Source organism: Primulina eburnea, chromosome 14 (assembly GCF_022965805.1).
Source record: "Primulina eburnea isolate SZY01 chromosome 14, ASM2296580v1, whole genome shotgun sequence".
NCBI lineage: Eukaryota > Viridiplantae > Streptophyta > Magnoliopsida > Lamiales > Gesneriaceae > Primulina > Primulina eburnea.
The window spans coordinates 3,760,949-3,775,752 of NC_133114.1; the positions used below are offsets into that span (position 1 = coordinate 3,760,949).

The following is a 14,804-nucleotide window of genomic DNA, read 5'->3' on the forward strand; positions in this document are numbered from 1 at the left end:
ACTTAGTAGTTTTATCTTTGGAGTTATTATTAAATATTTTGTAAATGTTTTCGATTATAAATTAATTTTTTATTATATTTTAATTTTTAAATATTTATTTTATAGTATTTTTAATTGATAGTCAGTCTAACTTAGGGTCAAAAAATTTTCTATTCAAGATCTTATTGGGTAAAAACTCGTGTGAAACAGTCTCACGAGTCATAATTTGTGAGACAGATCTCTTATTTGGATCATCTATAAAAAATAATACTTTTTATGCTAAGAATATTATTTTTTATTGTGAATATCGGTTAGGTTGACCTGTCTCACAGATAAAGATTCGTGAGACCGTCTCACACAAGTTTTTACCAAAAGCCTACTCATCTTATTATTGAGATGAGGTCTCGAGTCGAGGTCAAATTGTCTCCACGACTCAAAAAGTGTTACGTTTTTTCGACCAATTTATGTACATATTTATTTGTTTATACACGAACTAGTTTTTGGAAAATTCAAAAAATGTAATAGAAAATTGCCCGGAAATAAATCGATTATCAGCCCACAATTTCACAAAATTCCGAAATCCAAATATCTTCCCGCACAGCGGACACAACCAACAAACGTTCTATATTACACGGTTGACGCAGTAGCTGCAGATCGGTCGATCGCCGGTGAGAAATGGGTCCACCGAAGGCGGCGATAACTATATCACAGCAAGCATTCGACGAAATGGTTCGGGAAAACATTGACGACCTCGGTATGGAACCTGCAGAAGCTCTCCAGGACGCCATCCAAACCCTTACCCTCCAAGGCGTCGATCTCAACGGTTAGGACTGGAAATCGGATTTAATTCTAATTTTTCTGTTCATTTATTACATTTTACTTGTTTTATACAGGGGTTGTGACTTGTGCTCCCGGAGAGAGCAATCCAGTGATGGTGTGTTTGGAGAGATTGAAAGAGGAAAAGATATCAGAGCAAATTGTGGTATTGTTGGATGAATTAGCTGGTTTATGTAGAGATAAGGGATCAGGGAATGCGGCCATTGCCAGGAGGAGTGGAGCGCTGGAATTGGTGATTTCTATTTGTATCAAGCTGCGTGATGAATACGATCCGAGATTGTCTTCTGGATTGAATGCCTTGGCATCATTAATTCATGGTATAATACTTAGTGATACAGTTTTAATAACTAGAAATTAAAGTTTAGTTGTAGTTCCTTGAATCTAGTTACACGAGCTCAAATCTGCATATTTTGAAATCTTAAGTGCTTTACCATATTACTTGTGGTAACGAGCTTTGAAACTTACCTGAGGCGCCAAATAATTGAAGTATTTTGAAGTTGAACACACACTAATATGTAATGCCTTAAGATTCGAAGCATATAACAGTGTATTATTACACACATATATATGTTTGTTAGCTTGATGTTTATATACTTTGTAATAAGCAGATCTTCCAAGCTCTGAAATATTTAGGGAAAATGGCGGCCCAACGATTATCATAGGTATTCTAAGCCAGGAAAGAAAAGATACGAGCATCTTGGATAGTTGTTTTTCTGTAGTTGCTGCTGCTGCAAGTGGCAACGAAGTTCTCAAGGAGTCATTCATGGACTTAAAAATTGACGAGCTTATAGTCCAGATTATGAAAGAACATAATGGGGAGAGCATTCCAAGCATTTATGATGCAATTCGAGTCATCTTAACATCTGATGACAATCGTGTTGTAGCCTCGCAAGTAAGTGAATCTTGAGACTGTGTGTTAACGTGTCCAGGACAGGTAGATGTATAATTTTGTGTCGTGGTTGTTGCGTTTGGAAAAAGTGGAAGTAGAGTCAAAATCATTCACATCTAGACGTGAATAATGTTGATATTAACCCTGGAAGTGGCTTTGATGCCTAGTTATTTGATTTTAAATTATTATTCTGTACCTTGCAATTTTCCCAAGCATTCCAACTAATATAGTGTTATGGCTTTAGGTTTTTGGTTATGCTAGAAAATTTGCGAAGTTGGGAATTGCAAAACTTCTCATGGACTCACTTCGGGAAGGACTCAGTTCACCTAGTCTAATATCTGCTAGCATAGCTTTGAAGGCTGTAGCTGTCAATGTAAGTTTTTTTTTGTGAATAAAGAGATCTTCAGTTGCATCCATCAAATAGTCAGTGACTTGTTTTTCATATTGTGAACCAAAATTTTGGTGGATTAAAGATTGCATGGTTTGTGTTGTCTTTGATCTCTATTTAGCCAAGGTACTCACAGTTAAAATTCAAGACACTGCACTCGATTGTCCTAAGAAGAATTTGTGTTTGTATAAATCTAGACATCCAAATGGCATGGAAATGTGAATGCATGCTTTCATGATGCAGGATTTCCATGTAGTGTATGGATTCATTTGGGGGGACATGAAAACATGTATGATATTGGGTGATATTGGTCCATCAAAATTTGAAATTTTGAAGGCAAGTGAAAAAAATGCACGCGATTTATTAACTGAAAACGCTAGTATTCGTTCTGCTCTAGGTTGTAATATCAAGCATATGTTTCTTGTATCAAGAAATGCAATGAGAAGGTTCCATAATTGAATTTTTTTAACATAGAGATGTCAATTGTTGCAGGATGAGATTTGCAGGTCGATTGCTTATGATGATGGTATCAATATGATTCTCCGTTGCATTGATGGTAGTGGTCTACAGGGCAATAACACTGTAGCAAGAGCTTCCTGCTCTTTGCTGTCTAAGGTGCAATTTTTATGTTTGACTACTGATGCTTTTAACCTTTCTCTGGGCCAAATTTAATTTTAATAAACATTGTTTCACATTAATAATAAACGAGTTCCTTTACGTCACTTGAAGGAAATTTTAGCTATTGAAACAGATGCAGTGGTGTTCCTTCTGTTTATTTACATATTTTCCATTTGAGAAAGCAATAACCAAGTGATCGGGTGTAGATACACTGCCGTATGCTCTGTCATTTCCTGCCCTTATACTAAGGATTTCTCCTCAATTGTCTTATTTTCATAAATTTGTTGTCGTTCTTGAAATTTTCACATGGAGAAACTAGAAACGCATGTACGCTGGCACATGGCCATGCACGCACAAGGATCCATTTTGTATTTGATTTTGCGCCAACATTTTAGATCCCTTACTGTTTTCAGTGTTCATATTATATTGCTTATACTCCAAATGCATAATGTGAGGTGTACCCCGCTGTGTGAGATTATTTTGTTTAAGGTGTAAAGTATGACAATTAGTATTCCACATAGCATATGCCTATTTTCAGATATGGTTCTTAGCTTTCTTTATAAAACTCTATGTTAGCATGATATGAATTCTTCAGCAAACGTCTAACATATTATGTTTGTTTAGCTGGCAGGAAGTGATGAGAATAAGAGTACTATTGTCGAACAGGGTGGCATGGACAGGCTTATAAACCTTTCAACAAGATTATCTGATGATCCATTGGTGCTTCAAGAGGTGAACATATAATTTGGTGCTAATTTTTTTTGCCCCCAACTTATGAGAATAGATTGTGCAGACTTCAAAAAGCAAGGAGAGGTCAGAAACTGAGCCAATATTTAGCATCAGACATGAATACCATCATTATGTAATATGAAAGTGTCCATACTTCAAACTTCGGCAATAAAACAAATCACGCACTTTTGTTGTAACTAGGTGTGAAACTCATGAACCTTCATTACATGTTTGCCATTGTATCAAAATATACAACCAATGGTAACAATGTAATTCAAATTGTTTAAACTGCTATCCAGACACTAGGATTCAATCGCTGTAGCAGCAGAACCAATTGTTGCTTCCCAACATATTGCTTATCATGTGATTCAATGGGAAATATGAAAACGCGACGTAGATACCACTTGCTAGGCACTCATTTTTTGTTTGACTTGGGATAGGTCATGTTAATTATATGTACACTATGCTTAAGATCCCCCGAGAATGCAACTGTTGCAATTGAAGCGGGAGCTGGAGAACTTGCTATCCAAGCAATGCAGAGGTTTCCACAATCGGATCAACTGCAAAGGAGCGCTTGTTTCATGATCCGGAATCTGGTGGCCAGAAATCAAGAAAACAGGTGAGAAGGTTTAGTAACCCAACACTTATACTGGTGTATAGTTAGGTTATGTTATTGATTCAAGACTATTAAGTCTCTGTTTAACCTACAGAAAAATCTTGCTTGGTAATGGCATCGAGCAATTAATCAGAAAGGCGAAGGGAAACCACCGGATCTGCAAAGATGCTGCAACCGACGCACTGAGAGATTTAGGAGTGGATAACTATAATTTGTAATTCATAGTCACGCCAACTAGAAACCTTCTTCCTTCTTAAGTTCACGAGCTTAGGACATACAACTATACAAGGTGTCATTTTCCTATGTTTTGGCAAGTTTGTTTTGACAAAAGGAGGCTTGGTCTGCTTTCAGTATTTAAAGGTTTTGAAACGTATTTATGTTTTTATACAATGTATAATGATAGAATATATATTTTTTAAGAAAATGATGAAATTTTGAATTAAATGTAGTCGTTTTGTGAAAGAATTTTAAAATCAAATAATACTGTTGTTTTTTTTTTTTTAAATAAAGATGAGAAATTATGCTCAGAAAATATACGCAAACGTCGCCTGTTTAGTTGATCACTGAATGGAAATATCCCATATATAATTTAAACGTATGGATTGTCTAAAATCATGTGTGATTCATATAATTTGAGGACGACCCGATGATTATAATAAATAGAGTTTATTTTATCAATCGGGTATTATTCATTTTGATATTGAATCTTATAATTGAAATTAAATTACGTTTGGAGCATGTTGTATAGGATTTTCCAATAATATATATCATGTACATATAATTAATAAATTTGAAATATTTTTTTTTATGGAAAATTTTGAAATACTTCTCATTGTTCAAAAAATACATTCTCTAAATTTTTAATTTTTTAAAAAAAGTGAAGCCGAGATTATATGTTGCTACTGTCCACCATGACTCGACAGGGCATTTGACCCTTGAAAAATTGATTTTGAGCATAAATTTTTTTTTTGTGAAAAAATATATAAAAAAATTGACTTTCAATTGATTAAAAACACACTATAGCGCTTAGAATCATGTCTGTTTCGAGAAATAAAAGTAAAATTTTAAAATTCATATTTGATCACATGATTATTTGTCAATATTATTTACATGGCTAGTTTGAAAAATACACACTGATCGTCTTGCAACTTTCACCAAATTAGTGATGAAGTATATCAAAATTATTTATCGAACAAATAATGTTATCTTATTGACGAGTACAAAAGTAAATATCGTCGAGGACAATATATTTCATTTGACATTAGTTGGATTGCATGATGGAATATCCAATCAATGCTATCTCTCTCTATTTGTGGAAGCTTTTCTACTTCAATTATTTTTAAAAAATTATTAATTACCCTTTCAAAAACATTCTTTTTTTTTAAAAAAAAATACTCATAATTTGAACTGAGAAATAACACAAATCTAACCAAACATGTAAATTTTGACAATCTGAATTGTAAATCTCTACTAAATGAAATTTTAAAGCGAAAACATATTCACATAATATCAATCGTTTCATTATTGCTCCAAAAGGTGAAATCGCTCACCTTAGGCGTCCCTCACCCCCCGGCCCGACAGGAATGTGAGAGGAGGTAAATCATGGTGACTCGAACTCAATCGATCGGATTATTTTTGAAATGTGAATGGGAAATAAAATTTTATTTTTATTTTTTTATTTTTGATTCCCATATATTAATTCAAGTTATGACACCAAATTTGATTTCCAAAACATTGATTATAAAATTTATTATTAACAATATAATATCCCTTTTATAGCTCTAATTAATGGCGTTACATATTTCAAGATTGCTGAAGAATGAAACGAAGTGCAAAAATAATGTATATAAAATTCAAAAATCACATTGTCGAATTCAAAAAGCAAAATATAGGAAATAAAAAACAGAGTGAAACTCACTCATAGGGATAAAGTCACGGTTGAGCTCTCCCCCTACTATTTTTGGGCACCTCTTCTCTCCTCAATTCTTCATCTCAGGGATAAATTACAAATGACCCACAAAAATCTGTTAATATTAAAGTTTATTTCGATTATTATTTCTATTATTTCTATTTCTTCGACTCATTTGAAAAAGAATAGATCAACCCAATATTTTTTGGTCGACCCAAGCGTTTGGTTGCTTGGTCGACCCACACTTGAGTCTACCAAAGCACATGGTAGACCCAAGTTTTGGGTTGTAGACCCAAAAGTTGGGCCCAACCAACCAACTTGGTTGGTAGATCCAAGGTAGACCCAACTTTTGGATCGACCAACTAACCAAGATTTGGGTCGACTTAATATTTTTTTGGTAGAATCCAGCGCTTGGTAGCTTGGGCGATCAAGATGATTTGTGGGTTGATAATGTTGTTTCTGGGTCGACCCTGTTGATCCATGTCTGGGTCGACTAATTTGATTTTGGGTCGACCATTTTTCTAATACATGAATCCATGGATTTGACAAATATGATAATTACTTAATTTTGACGGATAATTACACAATTTTGACCAATGTTGCATGTTTTTAACATATGAATCACATAATTTCACAAGTATATTATATAATGTTACATGATTATGTTACTACATGTTATGACATATGAGTCACAATTTCACCTATGTTACATGTATTTTGACATATGAGCCACAATTTTATTTTAACATATGAATCACTATTTCATAAATATGTCATATGTTTTGACATATGAATCACAATTTCACAATTATGTTACATATTTTAACATATGAATCGCAATTTCACAACTATGTTACATGTTGTTTGTTGTTTTAATATATGAATCACAATTTCACGATTATGTTACATGTTTTAACATATGAATCACAATTTCACAACCAACTATGTTACATGTTGTTTTAACATATGAATCACAATTTTACAATTATGTTACATGTTGTTTTAACATATGAATCACAATTTCACAACAATGTTACATGTTTTAACATATGAATCACAATTTCACAATTATGTTATATTATTAATCACAATTTCACAAGTATGTCATATTATATTACATGTTTTAACATATGAATCACATATTTAATTGAGTCGACACAAAATAACATTTATGTAGCAAACAAGAGTCGACCAAGGACCTTCTTGTTTTTGGGTCGACCCAAAGGCTAAAAATTTGGGTTGACCCTTGTTGTTTGGCTTTTGGGTCGACCCAAAGATATATTCTGTAAAATTCAACAAAAATTAAGAGAATGAGAATATACAAAAATTAATTTAAAAAAAACACGTGTGGCACACTAGGTAATTATGATTTTTTCTCGGTCAACCAAAATTATGTTGGTCGATCAAGAAAATTAATCTTGGTCGAACCATAATATTTTGTCGACCAACTTAATTGACCGAGAAGAAAGAAAAGAGGAGAATTAATTAAGTTAAAGACTTTAATTGCAGTTAATGTAGTAATCAAAAGTCAACTTTTTGTTTCTTAAAAAAAGTCAGAGTCTTTGTTTTTTAAATATTTTCTGTCTCGCTTCTACTTTTTAAATTAGCCTTGGGTGGAAATGGAAAGTGAAAATGAAGATTAGCTTCATATCAACATATCTATTTTTGAAATTTAATGTTTAATATTTTTGATAATTTTAGTTTTTTTTTTCACGAAAATGTTGATATGATACTATATATGTTACTACTGTGTTAGCATCACATAAAAAAATGTCTAAAATTATGACAAAAATACATTGACAACAAAAAAGTTAAGTAAACAGCCCATATCAACTTTTAAGAACATATGAAGTATCTCAACGGCTAGATGTCTGAGATTTATACAAATTGATCTATTTGGTCCAATACCTTTGATGAGTTAAAGGGAAAGAAGTACAATCTTGTGATTATTGATGATAATTCATGATTTACATGGGTGGTATTCCTAATTTCTAAAGATGGTTCCGCTGCCTAACTTATCAAGCTCTTGAAAAGATTACAGACTGAGATAATCATAATGGTGGATAGGATAAAGAGTTATAGATGTACTTAGTTTACAAACAGTCTCCTTTCAACCTATATAGAATACAATGATATTAAGCATGAGCTGTTAGCTGCAAGATCACCTCAACAAATTGATGATGCAGACAGAAGAAACAGAACACTCAAAAAAGCGGCTCAAACCATGCTAGCTGATCTGTTATCTCTCGGAAGTTTTGGGCAGAAGCTGTCAACATTGCATGTTATACACAAAACAAATCAATGATTAAGAAGAATCATAAGAAAACTCCTTACGAGATCTGGATAGGACAACGACCAGAAATATCATATTTGGTTATAAGTATTTCATTCACAATAACAATAAAACACATCTAATCACTTTTGGTGCTAAATCTAATGTTGGTGTGTTCTTATGTTATTCTTCGGTTAATAAAGTTTATTGAGTTTATAATTATAGAACTCTAACCGTTGAAGAATCTTCTATCTATCATGATAATAGTAATAGCAATATACATGATTTGAACAACAGATTGGATGATACTTTCCTTGATTCTAGTAGTGATCATGAGATAGATTTAAGAAGAACGGTTGGAAGCATAACTGAAGCAAGTCAGTAGTCTATGAAGAACCTGCATAGAATCAGACCGCTGAAGAAGTCGAGCCAGTGATTGATCACTAGATCGAAAAACATCAAGAATAAGATGAAGTTGAAACTAATGAAGATCCAAAAGTTCACCAGCCAAACCCAAATTCATTTGGACCATTCTTCCAGTGGAATAATAATTATCCACTCAAGCTAGTTATCGGTAATTCGACCGCCCTTGTTTGAACAATAAAATAAATGATAGATGAATTCATGCATGACGTCTTTGTGGATCCCAACTTGAACCTAATAAGATTGATGATGACTTATGTGATTCAAACTAGATAGATTCAACGAATGAAGAACTTATTCAGTTTGAGAGAAGCAAAGTTTGACATCTAGTTCCTTGATAGGAGAATCTATATGTTATTGGAACTAGACGAGTATTTAGGAATCAAATGAATGAGAGTTGATCCGTTGTAAGAAATAAAGCTAAACTTCTAGAGTGATGGGATGCAAATAGATATTCAAGATCAAACTTTGGACCAGGGCAGTGTGATGTGAGATATAAAGCCAGGCTAGTGTCCAAGGGATTCACATAAATAGATGGTGTTGATTTCACTGAAATCTATTCTCTCGCTGTTAAAAATGCATTTATTAGAATAATGTTGGCATTAGTAACTCAGCTGGACCTAGAGTTGGAGCAACTTGATGTTGAAACCACATTCTTCCATGGAAATTTAGAATAAACCATATTCATGGATCAACCTAAGGGTTTCATAACAACTGCCAATAGAGATAAAGTGTATTTGTTGAAGAAATCTCTATATGGCATCAAACAAAGTGCTATAATTATACAATGCTATAAGTGCTTCGATGAATTTGACACAAATGCATTTTAAAATGAGCAACTTTGACAGTTGTGTATATTTAAGAAATGCATAGAGTAGCCCAAGATCTTCCTACTCGTCTATGTTGATAGCATGTTAGTTGCAAGAAAAAGTAAAATTGACTTGCGAGCCCTCAAAGGAAAGTTATGCTTAGAATTTGAGATTAAGGAACTAGGAAAAACAAGAAGATACTTGGGATGCATATTAAAAGGGACAGGAAGAAAAATGGCTCTATTCCTAACTCAAGGAAAATATGTCATAAAGGTGCTTCAAAGGTATATAACGCAAAATCAAAGGATGTGAATACTCCAATAGGGTGGCACTTCAAGTTATCTATTGATCATCTTCAACAAGTGATTGTGAGAAAGAAATCATGAAGAATAGACCATATGATAATGGTGTGGGCAGTATTATTTATAGCATGTGTGTAGTAGACCGTGTCTTGCATATGCTATGAGTGTAGAATTTAAGTTCAAGGTCAATCCAGGAGAATTACTCTAGGAAGCACTGAATTGGACAATCAGATATTTGAAAAGGTCATCAAATTTGGGACTAATGTTCAGAAAGATAGGATGAGAGGAATCAACCATTGGCTGGCTTCATGGACTCAGATTATGCTGGTAATCTAGACACTAGGAAGTCACTCACTAGTTTTATATTTACTCTTTATGGAACTTTTATTAGCTGGAAAACGTCTCTACAATATGTGGTGGCCTTGTCCACAACCGAGGCATAATACATATCTCTCACCGAAGGAATGAAGGAGGCAATGTGGCTCAAAAGAATTCTGGAAGAATTTTTGATAGTGCAAGAACATGTAGCAATTCATTGTGACGATCAAAGTTCTATACATCTCACAAAGCATTGAGTTTTTCATGAAAGGTGTAAGCACATTGGTATCAAGCTACACTTTGTGAGAGATATTACATCAAAAGGACATATTAAGGTGGATAAAATCTCAACACGTGAGAATCTTGCAAATATGATGACAAAGGAACTACCTCAAGCCAAGTTTAAGTATTGCTTGAACTAACTAGATAATGTAGTGAGTAAGAGTAGCCAGAAAGGGGGACTGGAGAACATCTTATCTTTGGAACACAAGGTGGAGATTGTCGACGAGTACCAAAGCAAAGAAAACTTCTGGACATAGCCAATATGGGATTTACACGAGTAGAAGAAACAAATTACTTGATAAGTAAGTCAAATTACTTGATAAGTAAGTCAAATGTATGTTACAATTGGTGGACCAAAAAGAAAGAGGATATGTGGATAGAGAGGAAAAAGGCTTGCTATTGTCTATATGAGTGAGATTATAAAAGCTCCTGGACAGACAGGAAAGCTCACGATTTTCATAACAAGAATCAACATTACACCAGAAGAAGAATGAACATATTGAGAGGTATGAGAGAAACTTGTAAACGAGAGTTTCTGGAGTGTATCGATTCATCTGTGTAGAGAATTCTTTCTTGTAAACTTATAATCAATAAACAAAGGTTTGATTGTTTTCCCATGGATGTAAGCTTTACGGCTTAACCACATAATTCTCCGTGTCTCTGAGTTCTTGATTGTTTTGATTAGCTCTGATTTCATATTGGCAAATACAAATCTGGGCATACTAATTGCTACAGGATGAAACCATCTGGTTAAGCTGCTAGATTGTTTAATTCGTTAACAATTCTAATGATTTGAAAGACCTTTGATCATGTATTAAAGATATCATTCTGCAGGGACATGTGTTTCAATATTGAGGTGTCTTTCCATCCAAAATTCCGATGATTACATCAGGTGACACCACTTGGAATGCATCGTGGCATGAAAAACCTGTGTCTATTGTCAAACAGCACTTCAGACGCCTTTCTCACGCCTCACCTTTGTAATAGGAGGCGACTCAACCACGGCCTTGGATAATTCCAAGCCACACATGGGGCGCCTCGCCTCCCCTAATGTTTGAGAACCTCTCAAGAAGATTTTAAGACACTTCTATTTCATTTTTGTTCTGTCGAGTTTTCTTCATCTTTTTTTTTGCTCAGTTTTTATTCATTAAGCTCAAACATTCCAACAATTATTAGATTTAGTCCACATGAGCAAATATAGAACGTTTCGTTTATTATTATTTTTTTGTAGCTTTTATTTTTTCTCATGAGAACTTGCTGCCAAGTCAGTGTTTGTGAAATAAAAATGTTTCCCTGGTTTATAACACCACAAATATTCTACATTTCGTGTACCCTCTTAAAGATGCTGTTATTGTGTACCTTCTCTGCGTTTCTGAATCTTGAACCTTTAATCACGAACAACAGCAGCAAAATATCAAGTCGAGGCAAGGAATCTCCTTTGTCCGCAAGACGAAATTGCCCGTATCAAAGTGCTATACGTTTCAAGCAATCGTCCCTAAGATACAACGACTTCGAACAAGAATTTGTAGCACAACAAACTCTTGAGCACACCGAACAACAGAATATGTAAAGCTTTGAAGTAATTTTCGAGATATATGCAGCAATATGCAAAGGGAGATGAGATGAAGCAAAAATTCAGCAGCATTTTTTTGATGTGTATTGGGGGATTATTTATTGATGATTACTGGTTGTGTTGAGGAGACATGTTTCTCCATAGTAGATGCTTCGAAAAGACACCATTTAAGTCAAGGAACACATTGGTTGGGCCAAAAGCAGCCTAGAATAGGTGCTATGAAGTGAAGGGACGCGTTTGAATCTTCAGAAACAGCGCTGCGCGGGCAGCCGCGCGACATCACGCGCGGCCGCGCGCAGCTTTCTGTCCACATAGCTGCGCAACCAATAAGGCGCGCGCGCCCGCGCGACTTCTCGCGCGGCCGCGCGCCATGTACTGTAAGGCGCGCGCGCCTGCGCGACTTCTCGCGCGGCCGCGCGCCTTGTTCTGTCCGAATGCCCGAATTCCAGTGATAGGCGCGCATCCGCGCGGGAGTTGGCGCACCCGGGCGTGTGCTTCTGTCCAAGTGCATCAGTTTGTGGATCAAGTGACCGAAAATTTATTTTCAAATGAATTTGATCCAAAAAGATTAATACTTGTCAAAGACCGCACCGCACCGCACCGACCCGACCCGAGACGAGACGAGCGCACGCGCGTGTGTGTGTCACCAAGACACATCGTATTAGCGTCTTCCCCCTTCTAAAAACTTCTGGTACCCCTCGGGGCCCAAACCCCTTTCCAAACTTGGAGTTTAAAAGGGAGACATCACTTGGCTATTTTATCAATGTGGGACAACTCCCACTCCCTTTTCTATTTAACAACTCTATTCAACACCTCTTCATTTTCATTTATCCAACAATCCCCCACATAAATGAACTTAATGCATGTATGCAGATTTACTTGAAAGCTCTTGCGAATTATTATTGCATTAGGATAGGTAGTTTTTGACTTTGAACCTTCCTTAGTAATATACCATAGGATTTACTAGTTGAGTAGTGACACGATGTCTTGAACTAGTCAACTTTTTATGTAAACCAAGTCAATAGTATTTACACAATAATAACTCTAACATATTCTTGTTCTCACGTTGTGTCCATTTCGGCCCTGGACCATATCTTAGATTCATAAGTGTTTTCCATTGAAGCGGCCATCACTTCGCACTTATATAGGTGATCTCCTATCAAGAGTATCCTGCCATACTCTACCTCATAGGTATAGGAATCATTAAAAGAAAACTTAACCTCACCACATGTTGCAGGTCTTTTCTACTTGGATTTTGTAGGAATGAGCCTTTATATACTCCAAGTACTCAAACTAATATTTATAACTTAGTTGTCACATTGAACCAAGGTCATGGGATCTCCACTTCACAAGGTTGGGTTACCGCTATAAATATTTTATTTTGTGGGTTTTAAGCCCATTCCTCTCAACAGCTTGTACATTTGATCTCTATTTATACCTTTAGTAAACGGATCCGCTAGATTTTCCTTTGATTTCACATATTCAACAGAAATAACCCCATTCGAGATCAATTGTCTTATGGTATTATGTCTCCGACGAATATGTCGAGACTTACCATTGTACATACTGCTTTGTGCTCTTCCTATTGCCGATTGACTATCGCAATGAATGTTAATGGAAGGCACTGGCTTATTCCAACAAGGAATATCCTCTAGGAAGTTTCTTAGCCATTCGGCTTCTTCCCCGGCTTTGTCTAATGCTATGAACTCGGATTCCATAGTGGATCGAGCTATACATGTTTGCTTAGACGATTTCCATGACACCGCTCCTCCACCTATTGTGAATACATATCCACTAGTGGACTTGGAGTCTTTTGTGTCAGATATCCAATTGGCATCACAGTATCCTTCTAGAACTGCAGGATATTTTGAATATATCAAACCATATTTCAATGTATATTTCAAATATCCAAGCACTCTCGTTAAGGCTTTCCAATGATCCTTACTTGGATTACTTGTGAACCTACTTAACTTATTTACTGAATATGCAAGATCTGGACGAGTACAATTAGTCAAGTACATTAGACTACCAATGATCCTTGCATATTCCAGTTGTGAGATGGGTTCTCCTCTATTCTTTGCCAAATGAACACCTAAATCTATAGGAGTTCTAGCAGGTCGAATGTTTAAGGTACTGAACCTTTCAAGCACCTTTTCAACATAGTGAGTTTGTGATAACACTATTCCTTCATGCATTCTAGAGATTTTAATCCCTAATATGATATCACACAACCCCAAGTCTTTCATATCAAAAGACCTTTTCAACATATTCTTGGCATTTATAATCAACTCATGATTACTTCCCATAATCAACATGTCGTCTACATAAAGGCATACAATGACATAATCACTTGCATTGCCTTTAATATAAACGCATTTATCACATTCGTTGATTTTGAAACCATTTGACTTCATTGTAGTGTCAAATTTTTCATGCCATTGCTTAGGTGCTTGTTTGAGTCCGTATAGTGACTTGACAAGTTTACACACCTTCCTTTCTTGTCCAGGAACGACAAACCCCTCGGGTTGTTCCATGTATATTTCCTCTTCCAATTCTCCATTCAAGAAGGCTGTCTTTACATCCATTTGATGAATCTCTAGGTTATGCAATGCAGCAATAGCTATGAGGACACGAATGGATGTAATCCTAGTGACTGGAGAATATGTGTCAAAGAAGTCATATCCTTCTTTTTGTTTGAACCCTTTAGCCACCAAACGGGCTTTATATTTGTCAATAGATCCATCTTCTTTGTATTTCCTTTTAAGGATCCATTTGCATCCTAAAGGCTTACAACCCGGAGGGAGATCAGTCAACTCCCACGTATTATTATGCATGATGGATTCTATTTCAGAATTTATAG

General features: G+C 35.3%; 1 protein-coding gene across 1 annotated transcript; it reads left to right on the plus strand.

Moving 5' to 3' along the window:
• The first annotated feature begins 483 nt into the window (after positions 1-483).
• LOC140812853 (uncharacterized) lies at positions 484-4,500 on the plus strand. Its single transcript, XM_073171217.1, has 8 exons — positions 484-802; positions 873-1,133; positions 1,425-1,708; positions 1,950-2,078; positions 2,586-2,708; positions 3,336-3,443; positions 3,881-4,059; positions 4,151-4,500. The coding sequence occupies exons 1-8, from the start codon at positions 655-657 to the stop codon at positions 4,272-4,274; spliced, it is 1,356 nt and encodes a 451-aa protein (XP_073027318.1). The 5' UTR covers positions 484-654; the 3' UTR covers positions 4,275-4,500.
• The last annotated feature ends 10,304 nt before the right edge of the window (positions 4,501-14,804 follow it).

Coding starts and splice junctions, on each gene's coding strand:
- LOC140812853 (XM_073171217.1), top strand. CDS start 655: ATGGGTCCACCGAAGGCGGCGATAACTATATCACAGCAAGCATTCGAC. Junction 2,709..3,335: donor CCTGCTCTTTGCTGTCTAAG/GTGCAATTTTTA, acceptor ATGTTTGTTTAG/CTGGCAGGAAGTGATGAGAA. Junction 4,060..4,150: donor GCCAGAAATCAAGAAAACAG/GTGAGAAGGTTT, acceptor TTTAACCTACAG/AAAAATCTTGCTTGGTAATG.